This window comes from Barbatula barbatula (assembly GCF_947034865.1).
Source record: "Barbatula barbatula genome assembly, chromosome: 12".
Lineage (NCBI taxonomy): Eukaryota > Metazoa > Chordata > Actinopteri > Cypriniformes > Nemacheilidae > Barbatula > Barbatula barbatula.
Window position 1 is genome coordinate 12398707 of NC_136775.1, and position 22436 is coordinate 12421142.

A 22436-nucleotide genomic window follows, 5' to 3' on the forward strand; every position below is an offset into this window, starting at 1 on the left:
TGTGTGAGTGTTCGGATCCCCGACACGCCCATAAGGGCTGAAGCTCCGGGTTTTACAGACCGCGCGCACTCGCGATGCTCCGTGGTACCGGACGGATTCCTGAGGAGATCTGAGTCTTCAAGAGATTTTTTTCCCAGAATCGAGGTGGAGAGGCGAAATAACGGAATTTCCCTTTTAATAATCGTGCTAGCAGTGCATCAGTTGGAAGAGGATATTGGAAGTAACGGTAAGGCGGAATGTTAATTTTGCAGCAGGGCTGTTTTAAGCGGGTTCGGGTTGCGGTCATTGAAGGGTTAAATTCTGCAGCTTCTGCCTCGTCTGGTACTTTTCCGTCTGATTAAAGTTGCTGCTTAAATTGTATTTTGGACTTGAATGCGTGTGTTTATGGGTTTAGATGAGCACGTACTGTATTTAGTAAAGAGATTTGTGCCCGGTGTTCTGACATCGGTTCTGCATAGCATCACGTGAAATGTCCTGTCAGCGCACGAGCACCGGTTCAAAGCATCCTACAGTAACGTGACAGAAATATTGTCAACTAAATTTACGTAAAGATGACGATTATATGAAAAATTGTTCGAGATGAGTAAAGGTGGTATTGTATCACGCTGTTCACATTTAGTGTAGGTTTGATGAATAATGTAGATTTGTTATTATTATTAATATTTCATATGTGTTGCCGGTTGACTGCGGTTCAGTTGGCCTGCTTCATTTCGACGTTCAACGGCTATGCACCGTTATAACCCGCACATGTGTAATGTTAGGCGGTCTGTCTCATCGTGTGACAGAAAGCAAATCTTGACCGGCAAATATTTGTATGATTCGGAGAGGAAATCGTTTCAGAAGGTTTTCATCAGAAAGAGGAGAGAGGAGAGCGAACGCTCCGGGGTGAGTCAAAGATGCCACCGCCCCCGCCGTTCACATCACATATGGACCGAATGCATCGAAGGTGCATTCACAGTCAGCTGAGCTTTGAGCTTGTGCTACCCAAATGTGATGTAAAGCTTGGCAGCTCAAATGAACAGATATTTTCTCATGTTATAACATTTATATTTAGGCTTATTTACTAATTTAGGCTAATATACTAATATTTAGGCCATTAAATTGGATTATGAAGGTATAGACGATTAAGTTTGACCCAAGGAAAAAAACTGATGTGTAAATAATTGCCAGATGCTCAGTACTGGTTTCTTTTCAGATGACCTGCTTCTATCATAAATAATCACATATAAATATGCTACTGATTATAAACCACGATGCAGCACCTTAAGAACCCATTCATATTATATTTCTGGTTTGGAGTTTTGATGTCCTAAAATTGCTACCAGTTCATTTTAATCTCCATATCTCTCGCAAGTTGAAGTTAATATTCCTGATGTCCTATTCATCTATTGTATTGCACTCAAGAGGGAATAATTTTAGTGTTATGTCACTACCCTGTTTTCCAGTGGTGTAGTCGTGGTTATACGGAGGAATACGGCGTATTCCCACTTCAATATCAGTCTGCATTGCGTATACTTGTGTAGTGCAGGGTATGCACGGGTATATGGTGTATACCCATGGTGTGTCATAAAAGTCGTGAATAACGGGAGAAATTCAATGAACTGCTGCAAATACTGTAGAAAACACCCATGACTGATCTCAGATCTGATCTACCTCCGCGTTACAATCTACATCCGCTTATCAATCTAATTGAGATGGCCAATCAAATGTAGGAAGCCGAGCATTACTGTCCAATCAAATGAAAGAAGGCAGGAGTTGCTTTTGATAGAAGTCCAGCTCAAGGTCAGTTTTACTGCGAAGGAGTGCATTGTAAGTTGCTAAATATGTAATCATAGAAATGTCATGGGTAGTTCACTTGTCACATATAAAAATATGTACAAAACGCTTGCTGCATCGCTTTCTTCCTCTTTCCACAGCTCTCGGGATATTGCGCGCCGTTTTGTACTGTGGGCGCGCTTGACCCGCCAGCACTGGTAGTTTACCAGTCATGAAACTACAAAATGCCAAACGCATTTGCACGTTTTAGGTAATGTCAGTGTGAGTTTCACTCTTTATTTTTAAATCATTCAGCTGCATCTCAGAGAATGAGCTTTACGCTAATGACGACTCCCCAGCGGCTCAGGGTACGCCCCAAGATGATGAGGTAGCCAAACATCCTCTCCTCCACCATCCAGGGATTCTGCAGCTTCCTCCTGCGCCTCTGCTCTCCGCTCAATTCCGGAAATTAAAAAGTGAACCATCCTAAGCCTAAGGCTGGTTCTATCAAACGCTGACATCCCCTTCTCCAGGACGTTGACCAAAGTCGAGCTTTACAGCTTGTACACCTCCAGCCCGCAAGGAGTACCACTTCCCAAATCCACTTCGCCGTTGAAAGCCGGTGACAAGACCAAGCGGGTCCACAGCGACATATTCCCACAGCCCGCGGGAACGGTAACTACCACGAGGAAGAGGAGCCAGTCCCAAAAAAGCAGGCCTTCTGGTAGCCTAGGCCACGACCCGGACCAGGCTGACTTCAGCCGCCAACCTTCAGTCCAACATCTCTCCCGGCTCTATGCCGGCCAACATCCGCCTAGGCAGTGTGAGCACACGATTGCCAGCGGTAACCCAAACCTTTGCCTATCCTCCTTTAAATTTTCCCCTTGGTCGCTGGCCTGCAGCACCACTGACAAACGACAGTGTGAGGCTGCCTCCGCTACCTGCACAGGCCCAGACACTTCCTTTTTCTCTTTTTCCCACTACTTTTACTATTTTCACAGGCACTCCCAAAGCATGAGGCTGCCTCCGAACACGGCTCTGGCAGCCACCCTTATTCCCCCACACACTCTATTCAGCTCTCGTTCTGCCTTCACCCTTTCCTCCGCTACACCTATGACCATCCCACTGCACTCTCCTGCCTTGGAACCTCCTCCCGTAGCCAGCAACACCAAGGACCAGATTCTTGCAGGTCGACCTTTTTGCCCTCCTGTCTCCAATTCCACCGCTACCCACCGTTCGCCAAATACACTTTTCAGTCACTTTAAAGAACACAGCACAGAATCACTCACTTTTATTGTCATTCACGGAATTCAAAATCACTTTAAGCAGATACACAGAAATAATATGCACTGCTTTCCCACACAGGAGACTTACAAAGGGACTCACTTCTACACATACCACAAGCTGTTTTTCAACTGGTGGCCGGCTGCAGGAACGAGGTGAAGGGCATGGCTGGCTCGAGGTTGGATGCCTCCAATGAGGATCCCCACGATGCTTGCCCTGAAGGCTGGCGGAGGAGAGGTAGCAGGGGATGAGGTAGACCCCAATCTGCTGGGTGTGACCATCAGGGATGGCAGCCAACTGAGACGGAGGACTCGGTTGAACTGAGAACGTGGCCTCCGGTCAGTTCATGGCAAACCTAATCACGCCATCAAAGTCCAGAGGTCTCAGCATCCTCATCTCCGTTGGCAAGAGAGGGTCACGGAGGCCACCACCTCTGCCTCCCCAAAGACCACCTCCTCTGCAGCCTCCAGGAACCTGTCCGCATATTCCATGAGATCAGAGTTCCCTTTGTGAAGACTGCAGAGAAGGTGAGGCTGACGGGATCGCTGCCAGCTGGGTTCTATTGTGGCGAGTTCGTTATGTTGAGGGGGAGAAGAACCCCAACGCAGGCAGCAGTAGGGAAACACAAAACACAAAAACGTATGCAAACAAAACAAGAATGCAAACAAAAGCTTCCCACAAGGGGGACAAAACAAACAAGGTCCTTAGAACAATAAAGTCCACGAACTTGGAAACAGGAACCAGGGTAATCCAACACAAGGGAGGGTATGCAGGGCAAACTAAGGTGTGTACATACAAACAATGAACCGACAAGGGACAGAGAGAAACTGGGTTTAGATAAAGGGAAACATTAATGAGGACTGATTACACAGGGAGAGTGGTAGCAGGTGACTGGGATGAAACTCTAAGGGAAAGCTAACAGGAGGATTGCACGGAGCAGGTGAGGGGAATGAAACACTAAGGGGAAGCTAGACCAGGGACGGTAACAGGCAAGTGACAAGACTAAACACTAATGCGCAACTAATGGAAAAACCAGGGGGCAGGGCTAAAGGACGCGACACCGGAGAGAGAGCATGGTGTGACAAAAAACTAAACAATGCCCTTTCTCCACATAAAACACATGGGTCTGACATGATCCTGCCACAAGACTCGAAAACCAAGACAAGGAGAGGTAGGATCATGACATTACCCCCTGTCCATAGCCACAGCAGCAAAAATCCACCAGCTACATCCCTAGCACAATGAGCTCCCGTCCCGCACCACCATCCAACCACCGTCACTACACCAACAACCAGGTTTGCCTAAGTTTTGAACTGTCCCAACACCCTGAAACTAACTTTATAGGTTTTTTATTGTCCGGTCACGCACTTGGCTTTAATCCCGCTGTCGAAAGCCTTCCATCTGAGAGCATCATCTCTGCTAATCTCCAGTCCGCTCTCGCCGAACCAGAGACATTCGACCGTCTAATCAAAAGTGAAATCGATGTGAATTTCATGATCGGCCAATTTATACTGACCATCCAAAGTTCATTGTCCTGGCTTCTTTCTGGCTAAATGTGCTTGTGCTAATATTGCCACATTACAATTTATATTCTGTAGCTATTAGTATGTTTATATATTATGTAATCTTTGATAAAAGAAAGACTATATAGGGCCTGAATAATTTTTCAGTTTTTAAAGTTTCAAAAATTCCTTCATTGTAAGTAAACTGTGTTTGTAAAAGTGCAATGATCACGGCTTAAACTGACAGCAACACACAGGGCTAACAGATGGGTATTCAGCTTGATTTCTATTCCTATCACATTTTTAATGCCCCTCTAAGACACTTGGGGCCCGTTTCAATAAGGAGGTTCAACAAACACAGAGTTAAAATGTGAACTCTGAGTTGATTTACACCGAGATGCAAAATATAGAGTTTTTGTTTCAGAACAGCTGATTTGAGTTAGTTCTATCAACTCTGTGTATAGGCTTGTACCACAACTACGACAAGTCATGATCAATGGAGCTCCTATTTGACGATTCACCATGGCAACGGCACCAAAAAAAGCAACTGGCGGCAGAAAGCATTCTCACGCACACTTTCCGCTCTGCATACAGTGGATTCACTAATGTCCTGAAAATGACTAAGTTTATGGATAAATCTACCAATAAACAAATCAATTATTCTGTAAATGAATGAAACAACAGAAATAAAATAGAAATAATAATATTATGTTCTCACTCCCCCCTCAGGGCTCTAGTGAAGAGTGTGAGACGTCATGGTGTGTAGGACACTTGTTAGGGTGTCAGATACTAATGTCAAAATCAGTCTGAATAGCGGTTGGAACCCTGCTCGGAGCAGATTTGGATAGGAATGGCTGCACGTCTAAATTAAGTGTTTGTTACCTTTACCGCTTAATTTCTGCATTTATGTCTGTACAGTATCTCACAGAAGTGAGTACACCCCTCACCTTTAAGTAAATATTTTAGTTTATCTTTTCATGTGACAACACTGAAGAAATTACACATTGTTACAATGTGAAGTAGAGAGTGTACATCTTGTATTACAGTATAAATTTGCTGTCCCCTCAAAATAACTGAACACACAGCCATTAATGTCTAAACCGCTGGCAAAAAAGGGAGTACACTCCTGAGTGAAAATGTCACTGTTCACACCTGCTTATATGATCAGATTTCAATCGGATATGCCCAGAAAAATGACAGTCTGAACGTAGCTTTATACCTGATCAGTTTAGACTGGAATGCGTCCCAGACTACCGCATGAAGTGGTTTGATCGATCGGATTTAAATCCATCTCTGTTTCGGAGGGCCTTTTCACGATCGTATTGCTATGTGTAAATATCCTCAATAAAGTGCACACCCTATTCTCCAATTATAACGCAGACTCGTTGCATGTTGCTATCCTTAAGTCTAATGCTCAGCAGAAAAAACTTCGTGCAACAGCCGCGACAATGCTGATCCACGAGAAAGACAACAAAGCTCTGAATTATAAAGTAACGGCGTGTTCTGCAACACACAGAGAAGCGGAAATAAAGAACAAGAAAAAATGAGTTACAGTTACTAAAACGCCCTGCTTTTACAGCAGAATGCATAACATTTGCACCGATTTCTTTCACATCCATCCACTCTTCCTCCACTAGAATAGTCTTTGAGCCATTAACCAGGATCATTCATCTCATTGATGCCTTAATAGGCTTAAGGTTCAGGACCTGTAAATGTTTAACTGTCCATCTCACAGCAAAAGTAATATATATAATGCTTCAAATCCCTTGAAATAATGTACAGTATATTTACATAAAAAAATAATACACAGAAAAGTATGTACTGTATGTGCAACAATAACATGCATAATAGTGCTGTGACAATAAGGGTTGTTTCTATTTAAATAGCTCTGTTCACACATTTTTCATCCATGTATCTCTCATCTAAGGGGTCCTTCCCCCGGAAAACGTTGAAGACCCCTGCTCTTAATCATTGCTTAGGGTGTGAGCTGAACTGAAAACAGAGCTGTCATACATGAACACAATTTAATAGCCTCTCTATTTGTGGCTGAAAATCAAAGCACTAAATCGATTTGTGTCCATTTGCAAATTACCGTGCCATTTTATACAACTTCTCCAGCTAAATGTGAGAGCAATTCAATGGCGTACTAAAATAGTTATATGATTACAATGGCACTATTTACAACAAATGAAAAATAGATGCTGCCTTATTTGTGTGTTTTAACGCTGATTTGTAGATGAAGTTTGTAGTGAAACTGATTCACCTGTTTATGTTTTTAGAGTCATGATGAACCTGAGTCTACTTGTCTTCAGCATGCTGTTGTGCTGCTGTTTCTCAGGTAAGAGAGAGTTTTGTCAGTTTATTTCAGTGGTTTATATGTCTGTCACAAGTGTTGTCTACTGAAATGTTCAAGACAGTGCCTGTGGCGTGCTAATAGCTATTGTAGTTAATAACACCTCTAATGTAGATGTAGAAGTGTGCAGTGGTGTACTGAGTGATTGTAATGAAGTGTTTCTGTGAGATGTCCTTTCTTACAGGCGCCATACAGTTCATTCATAGCTTTTAATTTTCTATTTTCATAGAGTGGAAAAGGTTGACTTTCAGTTTCATTATCCGTCTGCGATTTGAGTAACAGGGTAACATCTGAATAAACTTGTTAGGCATCTCAACCCCAATAGCAGAGCTGGACCTTGTAAATCATACAGAATTATTTAATAACTGAACACAAATCTATTACTCACAGGTAAAAAAATGCTGATAAATGCGTACAGTTTCCATTTGGATTTCCTTATATATATTTCCTTATTATATTAATGAACTACTCCAGTCAATTTCTGAATGAAGTTGAGTTGAGTTGACCCGATACTACATTTCTCCACCTATACCGATAGCCAATTATTCAGAGTGATATCTGCCAATATTGATTCTGAAGATTAAATTAATATTTCTTAACTTTCGGAATGTTATTAATTTATATGATGACTATTTATATTGAACATCAAACTTGTGATTTTTCATTACATTTTCTGTATACAGAGCACAAGTTCGTAAATTTCCTGTCCTCTTTTGATTGACATGATATATCGGATATAATCTGAGCATTGGCTGTTTTTAAACTATCGGCCGATAGTGTAGACTTTTATTAACCGATATATCGTAGCATCTGTAGAATTGACCAATTTATTATTTTAAACCTTGGTGCTTCTGATTTGTGCTTAAAGTTATTTTTTAAATGTATTAAAGGGAAGTAGTATGGCACACTTACAAATAAAATCCGTCTTTCTTTCAGCTGAAGAAGAGACCCAGACTCTGTTTTTTGGGGAAGACTTTCACATCGCCATACCGGCGGGGAAAGTTAACGTGTCATTCAGGCCATCAATTGGTCAAGAGCGTGAGAAGGTGCTGATGAAATCTAGGGATGTGGTAGATATTCGCGCCAAACTCAACAATGCTAATAGCCACCTGATCTTGGAGAATGTTGGAGAAAGTGATGAAGGAGTCTACATCATCACTTCTGACCAAAACACTGAGGATGATAAACGCATCACACTTTTTGTTAGAGGTATGGAACATCCATAATCATCCAGAGGTATTGCAACCATAAAATAAACATTTTAAGAACTTTCTTGAGCCAAGCTGATCATGTTTAAATGTCTCCCCCCTCCTTTCCACCTCTGGGTTCATCCTTTGTAAAAATACAAACAGTCATGATTGTGTCTTGCATTATTGTAGATATGTGTGTTACAGAATTTCTACAGCAGCATGTACACTCAAGTGGATGAGTAAAACATTACACACATGAATAGCTTCTGAGTGACTTCCATTATTATAGGAAGTCATTTGGTGAACAGTAAGGGGGGTTTAATGACCCTCTGCAGTAATTGTAGCTCTGTCAAGCCACACTGGGTGCCTTCCGTTTTCCTCAACCTAAAGATCGCTCTTTTTCTCACCCAGCCCTCTCTTTCTATGACTGGTGCCTACCAAGACAAACATCTCTTTCTCTATTGCTTGTTCAGCATCATTCATGCAAGATATTTTAATAATACCTGAAATAATTTGTATTTATGCAGTTGGTGTGCGCTTTTATCCAAAGCAACAAACTGTACAGTGCCTTCAAGATTAACAATTCTGTTATCAGTATGTGTGTTCCCTGGGATCAAACTTATAACTTTTGCGATGCTTACAAAACTTCAAGAACCATGTGTCTTTCAAGCATCCCTGTCAACCACATTCAAAACACTAGTATCAGGGTCTTTTGAATTGGCAAACACCACTTACATTTTCATAAGTAGGATTTATCTCTCTCTTTTACTTTTCCAGATTGCTCTAGCGAGGCCATCGTCAAGTACGGTTCAGATTTCCACGTAGTGCTGAATGATATTTCTGGGCCACTTCAAGTGGAATTTCGTCACAGCACAGTGGAAGCCAACCAAACATCGCTGCCGGGTGTGCATCTGCTGAATAAGGATGGAACACCCAAAGAGAATGTCCAGGACCGCATCATCGTGACACCTCAAAAATTCACCCTTCAGGCCGTCACAGGAACTGATGAAGGTAGTTACACCTTCGCTTTCAACGAAAAAGTGAAGAAGAAGATCTGCCTCAATGTGAAAGGTAAGAGTGAGGATAAATACATTGTCTTAGTTTCATTACACAGTGAGGAACAATCTACATTAGTGGGCAAAAGTGACATCCAGCTTTGAAAAATGTATGCTGTCGCTTTTTATCGAAATACATAAGCAAAGATCAATTAAAAAGTGTGTTGCATAGTTGTGCTTGAAGTGTAAAGAGAAAAATGTAAGGAGGCTTGGTAAAAATAAAGAAACACATGCACAAAACTTACTGAGTCAAGCTGCAAGATACTAGTACAGGAGAGTTATAGCAAAGTAATAATAAAATAACAATAATAATGCATTTTTGTGTATGAAAAAAGCTATTTTAGCTTTTTTCTCCTTTTTGCCAAATAATTTTGTCCAATAAATGACAAAAGTGTTTGACCATTTTGAACTGTACATGTCATATAGTAATGCTTTAATCCAACTTATGGAGGCATTAAAAGCAAACATTGTAAAGAATATTCCCCTCCAAAACATAATTTTTGACCACTACTGTGTATACAGCATACTAACAGTATGAAAGAAATGAGGCTACTCTGTGATTTCAGCAGAGTGTTAGAAATTGGTTGCCTGAGATGAATGACAACTTTGCTGTCATTATATTTGGAAATATGTTTATGTATGTATTTTTTTAAATATTTGTACATATATATTTGCCTGTAGAAGGCTGTTTTTGGTTGATGCACAGAGAGAACAGAGAGGGAACTCTTGGTGGGTTTTCATAACGCATTGAAAAGTAATGATAGTAAAGAAAGTACAAACTGATAGAGAAAGAGACAAATAGTACACATTCTGCAACATTTATGCTCTCGCCTCCCTGATGATTCTGTTGGATTCTCATTGAATTAATCTAAAAACTGCTCTTTACTGTTTGGCCATCTCGATTATTGGATTGATTATTTCTTTCTTTCTTTCCTTGCTATGTTCCAGCCCATCAGGTTTTTGTTACTCTTACTCAAGGTGACACTCTGAAAATAAATCTGCACTTGAATAGCTCCTTAGCTTACCTGCTGTACAGCCGTGAGTCTGATAACACAAAGTATGAGATTCTGGAGATGGGAAAGCTTATGCTGCCTCCTAGCCTGAACTTTGAGGATCGTCTCTCTTTGGAGGAATCCGTTTGCATTCTCACAGGGATAAAAGCCAGCGATACAGGTGTTTTCATTGAGACTGACCTTCAGAAATTTCATGTGTCTGAAGTCTACCTAAAGATAGAGGGTAAGGATATGCAAGATGATAAGAAGAGTTCATATTTATGTTTGTCACCAACATGTGCACATAGTAATTTTGTTTTTCTTTCTCAGCATACAAGCTTCCTAAGCTTTACATTGCCATCATTGCTCTGGTGGCATTACTGGTATTGCTGCTGTTGGTGTGTTTGGTGTCATGCTTGGTGAAGATACGCAAACGTGCCACAAAGGCCAGAGCCCTTGAGGAGAAAGCTAAGAATGCAGGCAAAGTGGAGGGAGATACCTTCAGACAGGTATCTTTCGTCTTTTACACAAATAGACAAAAACATTTCAAGACAAATTATGTTAATTTTTAAAGTAAAAATAAATGTTTAGAAAAATAAAAAGGACCATTTGCTATTAATTAAGCAATAAACCCATGTTTTTGCAGGTTGTGAAAGATGCCTGTACCCATCAGAATGATGAAGCTCCAGCCCTGTCCCAGAAAGAGGATATCACAGAGAAATCACAGAGCACGGAGGTCAGCATTAAGGTGAGTGCTAGGAATCTGAAAAACAATTACAACTTTCCAAATTGTCATTCATCTTTGTGTCTCAACCCTTGAAGTATTTGCTCAATGTGAAATGAGGAATTGTAGGATTTTTATAAAATGTTTTTGTAAGACCGTCCTGTGTATGTTGCTCAGGGTTTGGAGGTGTCTACTAAGGAGCCAAGTCTTCAAGAAAGAAATCTTGAGACGAGTGACTCTGGAGTAGGCTTTAATACTAGCGGCCTTCCACTTGACAGTGATACTGATGTACCAACGGCACCCATTGCAGATTCTGATGTGTTAAGTTCTTCTGCCGCCCCTGATGTCAAAGCCGTTGCTAACCAAGTTTCAGAGCCAAAGACAGCCCCCTCACCTCCAAAACCAGCACCAGATTCTGATCTGAAACCAGCAACCAAGTCGACTGCTCCTCCACCGCCATCTCCTGAACCCAAACCAACAGTAACACCAGAACCCAAACCTGCTGTGACACCCCAACCAAAACTGACCCTTGCTCCAACCACTGACACGAAACCGACCTTAAGCCCATCGCCAGAACCGAAGCAAGCTGTCACACCAGACCTAAAGCTAGAGGCCACCAAACCAACTGCAGATTTTAAGCCAATTCCAAGCCCAACTCCTGAACCCCCGAAAGCATTAACCCCCACACCCGACGCCAAACCAGCCACTACTCCAGATACCAAACCAGCAGTCTCGCCTGCTCCTGAAGCTACACCAGCTAAAGTCAGCTCCCCTGCTATGAGCCCAACACCAGATCCAAAACCAACCACCCTCACTCCCACACCTGATCCCCAACCTGCTTTATCTCCAGTTTTTCAGCCTAAAGCAACTTCACCTGCTCCGCAATCTGTCTCACCAATTGTTGAGCCTACCACTAATGGCACACCTGAGTCCAAGGCCGAGCCTCCTAAGCTGGATGGGAAGGACGTAGAGGCACCAACTTCCGCTAAAACCCCTGATACCGGGAAAAGCTCGCTCAAAACTCCTGAGCTCATCTCCAGCGGAGGTCTATCTCCAGAAGGAAAACTAGACATGGTATCACCTAGTGACAGTGCGCCACCCTCCAACGCTGATGAAGCCACCAACTGAGATTCAAACCGTAGCCTCTTTCCTGCCTCCTCCGTGTGTATTAACCAACACAGACAATCCAGACACTTGACTTACCAACAAAGAAGAGCTAAGTGACTTTCAAAGGGGGTGGGAATCTTAATTCTTTGAAGTCTAACTTTTATTACGATTAACATTCAACAATAGAAATATCCAATGTAAATTCACTCAGTTTACCAATATTTAATCACCCTGTGACAGTGTAATATAGGTCAAATAGAAAGAAAAAGCACTGCAGGGCTTACACCATTGGATAATAACACAAAGGGGTGAATTCACTAAACAGTTACTCCACTTTTGCAAGTTGAACAATTCAATTGCTGGGAAATCTATTAAGCTCTAGCTTTTGGTATTACATTTGTTCAGCACAAACACGCCTTCTTTCTATGTATTTAAGGTTTATTAGGGTTTGTGCATTTTCTGGTGTTACCACCAGTGCAACGCAGATGGTAAACAGTATTGTATTTAAAGGGATATTTCACCCAAAAATTTAAAATCTGTCATTGTGTATTCACCCTCATGTCTTTCAAAACCTGTAAATGACTCTTTCTCTTGTGGAACACCAAATCTTTTGAGAAATGTCCCAGTGGTTTTGTGTCCACACAATTGAAGTCAATGGGAGATAATGTTCTTAAACATTCTTAAAAATATATGTTTTTGTGTTCTGCAGAAGAAAGAAAGTCTTACAGGTTTGGAATGACATGATGGTGAGTAAATGAGGACTTTATGAGATCATTTTGTAGGGAACTGTCCCTTTTAAAGATATGGTTGTGTAGGTTTTCTAACAAGCATGACAGCAGTAATTCATCAAATGATAGTAAAATGCCTTTAAGTGCTTTTACTGCATTATAAAGAGGTGATTCAGGTGCCTGGACCGCAGTGATTTACATGCAGTACGGTCCCTGTAAATTATGCCAAATCACAGTATTCTGCTATGGTATTTATGCAGCCTCGCTCTCAGAATTGGTTGGCAAGATTGCAGAAAGCAAAATGTATTCAGTACAAATATTTGGCTTTGTCTGCGGCATTCAATATGCATAATATCTGTAGTGATTCAGGCATTAAAACAACACAGACAACACAAATCAATCTTTTTGAATTGGCCCTGGATCAGGGAGGGTGTCAGGGCCATTTAAGTGTATAAACATCCCTTCACAGAAATAATACATCATCCCTGCATGAAGATGTTGTAAAAATAAATAGTATTATCTGTTCCATAATGCAAGATAACAGCAGCGAAACTTGGGGAAAGTGCACAGAAGGTCATGGGACATTAATCATTTTCGTTCTTTATGAAATTATTTTGACAAGTAGTGTGATTTGTTTGGAGAAAGCCAGTGAGTCAACCCCAACCTTTTTTTAGAGGACTGAAATCCACACAATTATGTGTCACCTCAGAGTGGTGTGACACCAAGATCCAACCCTGATAAAAAATATTATTACAATTATTTGAAAATCAAATAATGTGTTTTTTTTGCCTGGAGGACCTGTGCTGAGTCCTACAAATGCCACTGGTACCACGGATGCTCTTTACCAATGTAACAGTCCACAATTTCTGTTCATTTACATTTTACATTTATTCATTTGGCAGACACTTTTATCTAAATTCAAGTAGGAGAGCATATAAACATTTTGTCAATAGGCTAAACAGTACAAGGCCATGCTACCAAGAGGATTAAAGCTAGAGTAAGCAAAAGAGAGAATGAACAGACACAAAACATACAGTTAAGAGTTAGTCAAATAAATGCGGAAAATTTTGACCTGTTTACACTACTATAAGAAAACTGTTGTCATCCATTAGCAAGTTTTTTTTTATCTCACCTTTAAAACACTCGGTGACACAGTACAGGTGCTTTGCTTCGTTGAAAGAGATGTGCTCAGATTAAAAGATCTCAAGGTCAGGCAGTGTAGCTTCTAATACCCTTCTAATCTCTTCAGAATGTTGTCATGTGCATCCGGATTTGCTGATTCTTGAGGCTTGAGTAGCAATGGACGTGCTTTATAAGATCCACATTGTTTGTTCTGGTTAATTCACAATGTTTCACAAGTGATTCTGGATTTACAGTACAGTCACATTAATAAAATAACAGCCTCACGTGTCAGTTTACATATATTCCAGGTGCCTCCAGTGAAACCTGAACACCACTGCCGGTTAGTTGTACGTCCTGGAACCTGTTCAGAACACCGTTTGTGGAAGCGGAGATTTATGACAGTGAGTTTGCGAGAATTAGAGGTTTGTGGGTAGATTTTTTAAGCGCAGGTGATCTCTACCTCACATCATGGCCTGACTAAACCTGAACAACATTCTAGGCTATATTTGCATTAAAACGTTGACAAAAAAGTAAACAAAAAGCACAACGTGTGAAACAGGAATGAAAGTTGAATATATTCAATTTCGATTACAAATTAGAATGACCAGGACCAAATGGCCTTGTTCTTTCCTAGCATTTATCAGCTGTTATAATATCAGCGCAAGGAAATGAGACCTGAAAGCCATACAGTATAGCAAAATGTTACATCACATAATGTAAATATTACAATTATTAGACACTCACATTTAATGGTAACAAAACAAGAATGTTTTTTCTGAATCATGTTTTGGAATGTTATGAAGTTAAACCCCCTCACTCTGCTTGGAGAGATCAGGCATTGAAGTTAGAAAATCTAAGCAATACACAAAACCCATAGATACGCACACGTACGTGCACACATACATAATCAAATAATAACTCGTGTTCTCGTATCGTGAGCTTCTATAGAGTGAGAGAAGTTCCTGGTTATTTTATTACTCACGAGTGAAGTTAAAGCTGGCCACGTCAGGTGGTTTTGTCTTCATGGAATAAAAACCTAATAAACATAGCATCACGGTCATGCTCCCCTGAGACCAGGCTTCCCACTAATCCCATTGGCTGACGGATGTAAGTGAGCTTGATTTCACATGCCCTAATTTTCAATCTCCAGCAAAATGATGTCACGCTTAAGTGCATCCCGGTAGTCTGCATCACACGTTTCCAGGCAGTCGATATTCTTGTGGTTACTCGCTGAATCAACAGTGTTTTAAAGCATTTGTCATGCCCAAGAATTGCATGAATTGAGAAACATGAACCTTGGAGACACTGCCACTAATATATAAGTCTTGAATCATGATTATTGTCTGTTTTGTATTTTGTGTGCGACACGATGTGCCCTTGATGAATTTTCATGGGCCCTTTTGGACCTGTGGGCTCCTGGAATTGTATGATGTCATTTACAATTGGCGACATCAGCAGGCCAATCGTATATTATTTGTACTTGTGCATGCGAGTATGTTGGTGTGTGTGTGTTGGTGTGTTAATAATGCAGCAATTTGGTTGGATAGATGTAATTCAATGCAATGTAGCAGTGTTCTCTCTCTCATGTCTGCTAGTAATTGCCTTTTTATCGGTATTAATCCAGATGAAATATAAAGGAGGTTAAATTGCGTCGCTTCCTACAAAGAATAAGACGTTTGATGATATTTAACCCCTGATACTAAATTCTGTTTTGATACCAAGACAGCTGTGTGCTGTATGTGATTTTTGACTCGACCCACACTCAGTACTATGCGATTGGAGTTTTTCATTGCATGCAATAGAGTTGCGCTCCCATAGTGTTTATCTGTGCTAGTGTGGTGCATTTGTAGGCGGTAGTGTGTAAATCTATACAAGAAAAAGTACACTGATCCTTATATACACAGACAACATTGGATTTGTGAGTCTCTTTGTTTATCTGAGTGGATAATTTCAATGTGTAAAAGTACAAATGTCAGAAACACAAATAAATAAATAGTGTTGTATTGTTTATCAATCTGAATCTACATTCACAAATGCGTGCGACCTAATTGGTTAATGACATTCTAAAAGGGCATTAGGAGAGTTTCCCAGAATTATGTGGGTGTGCTTTGAAATTATTTCTCAAGGGTGAGGAAGGTTATCGAGTATGAGAAGTTAAGTTTAAGCATCCCGGGGTGTCGTGCTTTCTCCACGTTCACTCAAGTCTGGTTGTGTCCCACAGGTGCATGAACGATTTCTAACACTTGCTGCCTCTCGTCTCTTCTCCTTATTCCACCTGTGATGCTTAACTGTCTCTGTTCTTCTTTTTTGCACAAACATGACACAGTAACATTTTGTAAAGAAAAGTGATACCGTACTTCATTTATTTCATGCCTAGAAATGATAATTAAAGATCAGAAAATGATTCTGGGAGTCAGTGTTGTTTTTACCTCAGGCCTGTCACCCCACACCAGTGACACAGCAGTTATAAAACCATTACTTTTTTCTCAATGTTTTTTATTTTTTAGCGAAGCACTCTAACACAGATCTCGCATGGCTGGAAGACATTTGCAAACAAAGATAGTGCTTTCTGGCCTTGTAGTCAAACGCACTCAAAGTCTCTCATCTGGCTCTCTTCTTTCTTTATTCCGGACTGTTGCTTTGTGAAATGAAGGACGCAGAGTGCTTTGTTTACAGGAGCATTCACTCTCTCTCTATTCTGTCCTTGCTCACTTGCCTGTCCCACAGCACATAGTTTCCATTGTAGTGCCAGGGCTGAACTTAACAGTTGTGTATGTATTTATAGACACACATATAAACAGTATGAGTTAAACAACTAGTTTGTTTTTAGTCACACACTTTTTTATTCTTTTTTATTTTGCTTTTCCTTTATTACTGTGAAATTCACAGAAGGGCTTGCAGACAATGAATGCATCATTTTAATAATAAAGTGCAAAATAAAATCGATTAAAAAAAAAAACAGCGTTTATGTCATAAAATGTTGTACTTATATTCGTGCATTGTGCAAAATAACAGCATGCAGGTTATAAGGTTATTTTTTTTGCCAAACTATTCCTTTAAATTCAGATTATATTAAGGAATATTTGTTCAAATCTTTACATTTCACTTGCTTACAGTATCATGTACTGAGTCTCATACTACAGTAAGTTACTGTCAATTTGTTGTTGATAACAATATCAAAAACTGTCTTCTATCCTTATTTCTCTGGACATACAAAATTTAAAGCCACACTATTGAACTTTTGCTCATGGCTCCCCCATGTGGTTGATATGTGCAATTCTCTGAAACCAGCGTTGTAAATAATGCTCAGGTAGCAGCGTGAGTAGAATTCATCTTGTTCTACCACTGAAATAATTTTAGACACATTATTTTAAGGTCGAAAAAACTACAAAGTGTTGCTTTAAGGTGATGGCGATAAAAATTTTAAAGAGAAAGTAGTAGATGAAGAAAGCAAACATTCATCCATGTTGTCAGTACCTTTAGAGTGATGGATAAAAGATGGTAAGAGGAGCACAGTTTTTTCCTTCATCCATGTCACATGGGTTGTAGAATGGATAGATTGGCACTAAAACAGTCCCCATGTAGAAGGAAAAAAGTGGCATCATGGTCACAGCGTTGTAGAAGGACACCTCCTCCTTATCACTGTCCAGGAAGATGCCGATGCGAGCGAGGAGAGCAGATGAGCGCACCTGTGTGGCTTTCGGATGGGTGCAAGCGGTGATTGAGCCATTTCTGAGAGACAGCGTCCACAGTCCGTTCAATGTGGAAATGGAGTCCATCTCACCACGGTGCACGTCCGCTCTGGCCACACCCACTCGCCAGGCGGTCTTGCCTTTCACCTCCACCTCCCAGTAATGCCGTCCATGAGTAAAGCCCTCAGACCCCATCAAGCAGTAGTAGTAATTAAAGCGTTTTGGATTGTTCTCATCCGGGTTTTCCTTCAGCACCTCCTTGTCCTCCTCGAAAATCACAGAAGTGCTCTCAGCAGACAGGGTCAACAAGGGATGTGCTGTTTCAGGGTCAAATGTCAGTGTAGATATGTCTGTGAAAACACATTAATCACAAATGACAGTGAATCCTGCATTGCTTTTAAATTATGTTGCTTTCATGGATGTACGTCCAAAATAAAAATCACAAAAAAGGGATCAATTGACAGAAATGCATAATAATATATATATAACTACATCTTTAGAGGTGAATAAAGATCTGTTAAAAGTTACTGCTCTACAGAGCACGTTTTGTAAATATGTTATATCCTTCCCTAAAGAAGAGGAAACGTGACAACATATTGTCCTGTGTCAGCCACCGTAGTGCTTCAAAAGGGAGGGGTGGAGTGAGCCGCTGGTTGCAACCACACCACTAGATTCCTCTAAATGTCAACACTGGACCTTTAAAATAAAAAATTTAATTAATATTGTATTTGAATAATTTCAGTACTTGGATAGAGGGATGTTTTCATGTGCTTCCAGATCCTGTATTGAATGGGTCCCACAAACTGACCAGAGCAGATTTGGCTGTCTATTGTTGGAGGACGGATAAAACTTACTTCACACCTAAAAGAGACAATGACATATAACCGCAACGAATTAACTTAAGATAAAGTTTACTGTCTGAGGATAAAGTGGTAGCTGTTATAGTTGACAAATACTGTACATGCGTCACATTGTGTGTTTGTCATGATCATATGTCATGATCGATACTTGTCTGTGTTTCCCCTTCATGTTATGTACTTACGTTACTTCTTTTTTCCTGTGGTAGTTTTTATTCATTGGTTCTGTGTCATGATCTGTTTCAGGTGTGTCTTATTAGCCCTCTTGTTACCCTGTGCATTTAAGCCCTTGTGTTTTCTTCGTCTGATATCTGTTGTTGTTTAGAGGTCTGATCTTAAGTTTCTTGTTTTTAGTTGATCCTCTTGGATCATTTGTTATTCTCTTACTTAATTTAAAATTCTACTGCACATGGAGCCGCTTCCTGCCTGGATTACTCATGTTACAGAACGACTGACCACAATGGATCCAGCAGCACGCTTAGTCCGTCTAAGCCAGGGAAATCTGCCCCTCGAGGACCACATCCAGGTATTTATGGACAGTTGTAGCACAACCAACCTCCCTGACTGCATGTTGATAGAACCACTTCAAAATCAGCAAGTTCATAATGGTCCTTGGGGGTCGTTTCAACAAATTCCTGAACTACGCTTTGTTGACAGTCGGACAGCACATGTAATAACCTTATTTGAGACCGTTCACAAGATGACCGCCTAGCAAGATGGCCGCCGGTCCAGAGCCAGCTCGAAAGATTGCCGCCGGTCCAGAGCTAGCTCGCAAAGAGGGCCGCCGTCCAGAGACCGCTCGCTGAAGTCCGCCGGCCTAGAACCTCCAGCCATCAGCATCGCTTCATAGGTAGTGGTTCCGGAGGCATCTGTTCCAGGGGACCTGTCAGCTCTGTCATCCAGGCCCGCCTGAACCTCCATTTCGTCCAGGACCTCGGCCTCTGCTCCACGGCCCTGGCCTCCATCCTGCCCCCTTTTCCGCCTCCACGCCACAGACCTCCAGGACTGTCATTTTATGCAGTCAAGTCTGCCATGATCCAGCCAGTGTTTGCCCGGCGTTTAGTGGACTTTGTTACTTCCTGTCCTGTCATATTTTGTAGTTCTGTTCTTTGTGGTTGTCTTCATTTGTTTCTTGTCTGCTTGTTATCCTGTCTTTGTAACCCTTGTTTAATTTGTCATGTGTTAGTTGTTGCATGTTGCCTTGGTCGTATCTTGTTTTGTTTCATTAAATCTTGAACTACATCTGGATCTGTTTCCTGTCTGGTTACTCTGACTAGTTGTTACCGTGACAGCAAACATTTAGAAAACGGTTAATACATTATTTTGTAATTAATATTTAAATGTAAATCTTCATTGTTAGTTTCTTTCTAAATGTTTTCTGTCACACCACAGAACACATGTATTTGTCAACTACTAACTGTAAAGAAATACGATCGGATGAAGGGAAAAACTCTGAGATGAAAGAAGAGGATGAAGTTTTAAATATAAATAAAGTCAAACAGTATAAATGGCTAACTGTATAAAATACAGACACTTGCCTTTTCAGAAGCGCTTTGATTTCCTAAATGAATGAAAATACATAGTGTTACACATAGTACACCAGTCTGTATAGTTTAATACATGAGCTTTAAGGTTCATATCTGCCTGGTTACAGCAGTCAGAGATTTCTAAAATACTCATCTGATCAGTGTTTAGGCACTTTGCTTGTGCACTACTGTGTGTGTGTGTGTGTGTGTGTGTGTGTGTGTATCAGGAGCAGTATGTTCCTGTTTCCATTGAATGAACTATGAAACTAACCCCACCATGATGTAATGTGGTCTGAGCCGATGATGCAATAAAGCAATACTAATAGAGTTCCATGGACAATTTCTACAGTCAGAACAAACAGCTCAAATCTTTAGACTAATCAAATTGACCTTAAATTAACCTTGTGAATTAGACTATCTACAGAGGATAAGAAAGTGCTTTCTAGCATGCAAAGTACTGGTCCAGTTCAGATAACAGCTTAGAGATAAAGACTTTCACTACTTAAGCTGTCAACTTAAAATGAAAATCCACCTTCAGAAGTTTGGGACTGTCGTCTTCCCTTAGCTTGCAGTTTAAAGTCTCGATGGCTCTCTCTAGATCTCTACCCTGCGTGGCAATCTTTTTCTCTCTCTCTTTTAAGACCTTCACCCGTCGATCCATTTCCTTCCTCAGTCGTTCCAAGTCCATCTCCTCCTCTTCGTTCAGGAAGCGATGGAGGTTCTGAAACTCTGCTCGGATTTCACGTTCAATCTCCTCAAACTTGTTCTGTGGGAGAGAATATTAATGATTTATTGGCGAGAAACTAAGAAGTTCCTCTGGAGGAAGCATGCTGATGAACTTAAATAGGAAATATTTATTATTATACATACATATGCATTATGCCAGGTCACTGGACTGATAGACATGTGTAAATATATATATATATACATATAACATGCTTTAAAATAAATGCTGTATGAGCATATTAAACACCTCATTTGAATCCTTAAATCATATCTTCATAGCAGTGCTACTGTCTCATATGTATCCATGTTTCATCACATCAATGTTGCATGTACATGTTTTTATGTTGTATTTTTCCTGGAACACCATTCAGGTTAATTTCTGTCCCTTATACTGTACCTCGACCTCCCGTGCTTCCACAAAGGCATCTTTCTCAGCTTCATAGCATTCGTCAATTTCATGTTTTATCTTTTTAATTGACTGAATAAGCTTCTCCTGAAAAATAAATGCATGACAAAGCCAGTTCATGGTGTGATAAGGTTACATACATTTATTACATTATCATACATTTAGTGCATTAATACAAATCTAAATCCTTAATTTTTTACAGCTTTAAAGATTTTCAATTTCTATTAGAATTATTAATAAAACATTATACTAATACGGCTCAGCTGTTATAACCTTTTTATGATGTTGTCCCACTTAAAACATTCTAAGTAAAACAACTTGCAGTTTGAGCAAATAACTTACAATGTATCTCTCACCTTGTCATGGCTTATAATAAAAAGGTTACATCTTAATCTTACCTTTTGTTCATAAAGGAGAGAATTGTTGAACTGGTTGATTGTGTCCTTCATGTGATTTGTGTGCATTCCAGTTGTGCTTGTCAAAAAGATACACAGAGAACTCTGGGATGTAGTGTATGAGAGAGAGGGGTTAAATTAAGCTGAGTGATAGGTGCGTGTTGGGGGGGGGAGAAATGGGAAGGACAAAGGCATGTGAGGATAATATTTCAAAGTAGAAAGATTGTGAAAGTAGGACGAAGTAGAAGTGATTGTTCAGGTTAAAATAAGTTGAATCTACATTTGCATTGATTTACAGTAAACAGTGTTGTTCGAATAAGCATCACATATTATCACATACAGAATTTGACTTCACGCAGTAAGACATCAGCACAGTAGAAGGGGAGCAGTGGGAGGTATTGTGGTGTTCACATTTGCGATTTATGGGAAGGAGAGAAGAGCTTCTATTTCTGTCTGCAACAAGAGTCAACGTCAGGGAACAGGGGCAGACTATTAAAAGGGAGAAAGATAGATAGAAGGGCCGATATGGGGCTTATGTTTCACAGTGAGGGGTCTGGCAGCAGGACTCTGTGTGCATGTGATGTGTATACGCACAAACGAAAAAGAATGGGAGAGAAAGCAAGAGCGCATGCCCGTGTTGTATGTGCAAACAGAGGAAATATTATGTTTCATAAAGAGGAGTCTGTCCGGCAAAGATTTTTCAAATATTTCAGTGCACTAGTAGCGGGCAGTGCTGCTTGACAAGAAAAAAATCCTTTGTGGAATAAAATCACCTCGTTCTCTCTCTCCTTCTCTCTCTCCATGAACACTGCTCACCCCGTGTAATGTATTATTCATGGATCTGTCCTGAGCGTCTGGCTGCTGAGACATAGACTTGGTTAATAGATGGAGTTTAATGGTATTTAAAGCTTAGTCACATACAGCCACATAATAATACGTAGGTTATTGTAAAATATGTGTTACGATCGGTATTGACAATAAATGTGATATTAAAAACCATGATTATCAATATTGTGTTAATT

At 40.5% G+C, this 22436-nt stretch overlaps 2 protein-coding genes across 2 annotated transcripts; one reads left to right on the forward strand and one right to left on the reverse strand.

Annotated features, from left to right (window-relative positions):
• The first annotated feature begins 67 nt into the window (after window positions 1-67).
• LOC306901149 (uncharacterized protein) lies at window positions 68-16201 on the forward strand. Its single transcript, XM_079468715.1, has 8 exons — window positions 68-226; window positions 6821-6879; window positions 7831-8103; window positions 8862-9155; window positions 10088-10375; window positions 10462-10640; window positions 10778-10879; window positions 11033-16201. Exons 2-8 carry the CDS (start codon window positions 6825-6827, stop codon window positions 11981-11983), a joined length of 2142 nt encoding a protein of 713 aa, XP_079324841.1. The 5' UTR covers window positions 68-226; window positions 6821-6824; the 3' UTR covers window positions 11984-16201.
• On the reverse strand, window positions 16150-21515 carry LOC306901150 (zinc-binding protein A33). Its single transcript, XM_079468716.1, has 6 exons — window positions 21418-21515; window positions 21011-21106; window positions 20420-20653; window positions 19900-19922; window positions 18250-18365; window positions 16150-17854 (listed from the first exon to the last, which is right to left on the reverse strand). The coding sequence occupies exons 1-6, from the start codon at window positions 21481-21483 to the stop codon at window positions 17292-17294; spliced, it is 1098 nt and encodes a 365-aa protein (XP_079324842.1). The 5' UTR covers window positions 21484-21515; the 3' UTR covers window positions 16150-17291.
• Window positions 21516-22436: the final 921 nt, after the last annotated feature.

Bases quoted from the DNA above. Each gene is read 5' to 3' on its own strand.
- LOC306901150 (XM_079468716.1), bottom strand. From the start codon at position 21,483: ATGCACACAAATCACATGAAGGACACAATCAACCAGTTCAACAATTCT. The intron at 21,107-21,417 runs GTAAGATTAAGA...TTTATTTTTCAG, and splicing joins CTCTCCTTTATGAACAAAAG to GAGAAGCTTATTCAGTCAAT. The intron at 18,366-19,899 runs GCAAGTGTCTGT...TGTCTCTTTTAG, and splicing joins ATCAAAGCGCTTCTGAAAAG to GTGTGAAGTAAGTTTTATCC.
- LOC306901149 (XM_079468715.1), top strand. From the start codon at position 6,825: ATGATGAACCTGAGTCTACTTGTCTTCAGCATGCTGTTGTGCTGCTGT. The intron at 6,880-7,830 runs GTAAGAGAGAGT...TCTTTCTTTCAG, and splicing joins GTTGTGCTGCTGTTTCTCAG to CTGAAGAAGAGACCCAGACT. The intron at 10,376-10,461 runs GTAAGGATATGC...TTTCTTTCTCAG, and splicing joins AGTCTACCTAAAGATAGAGG to CATACAAGCTTCCTAAGCTT.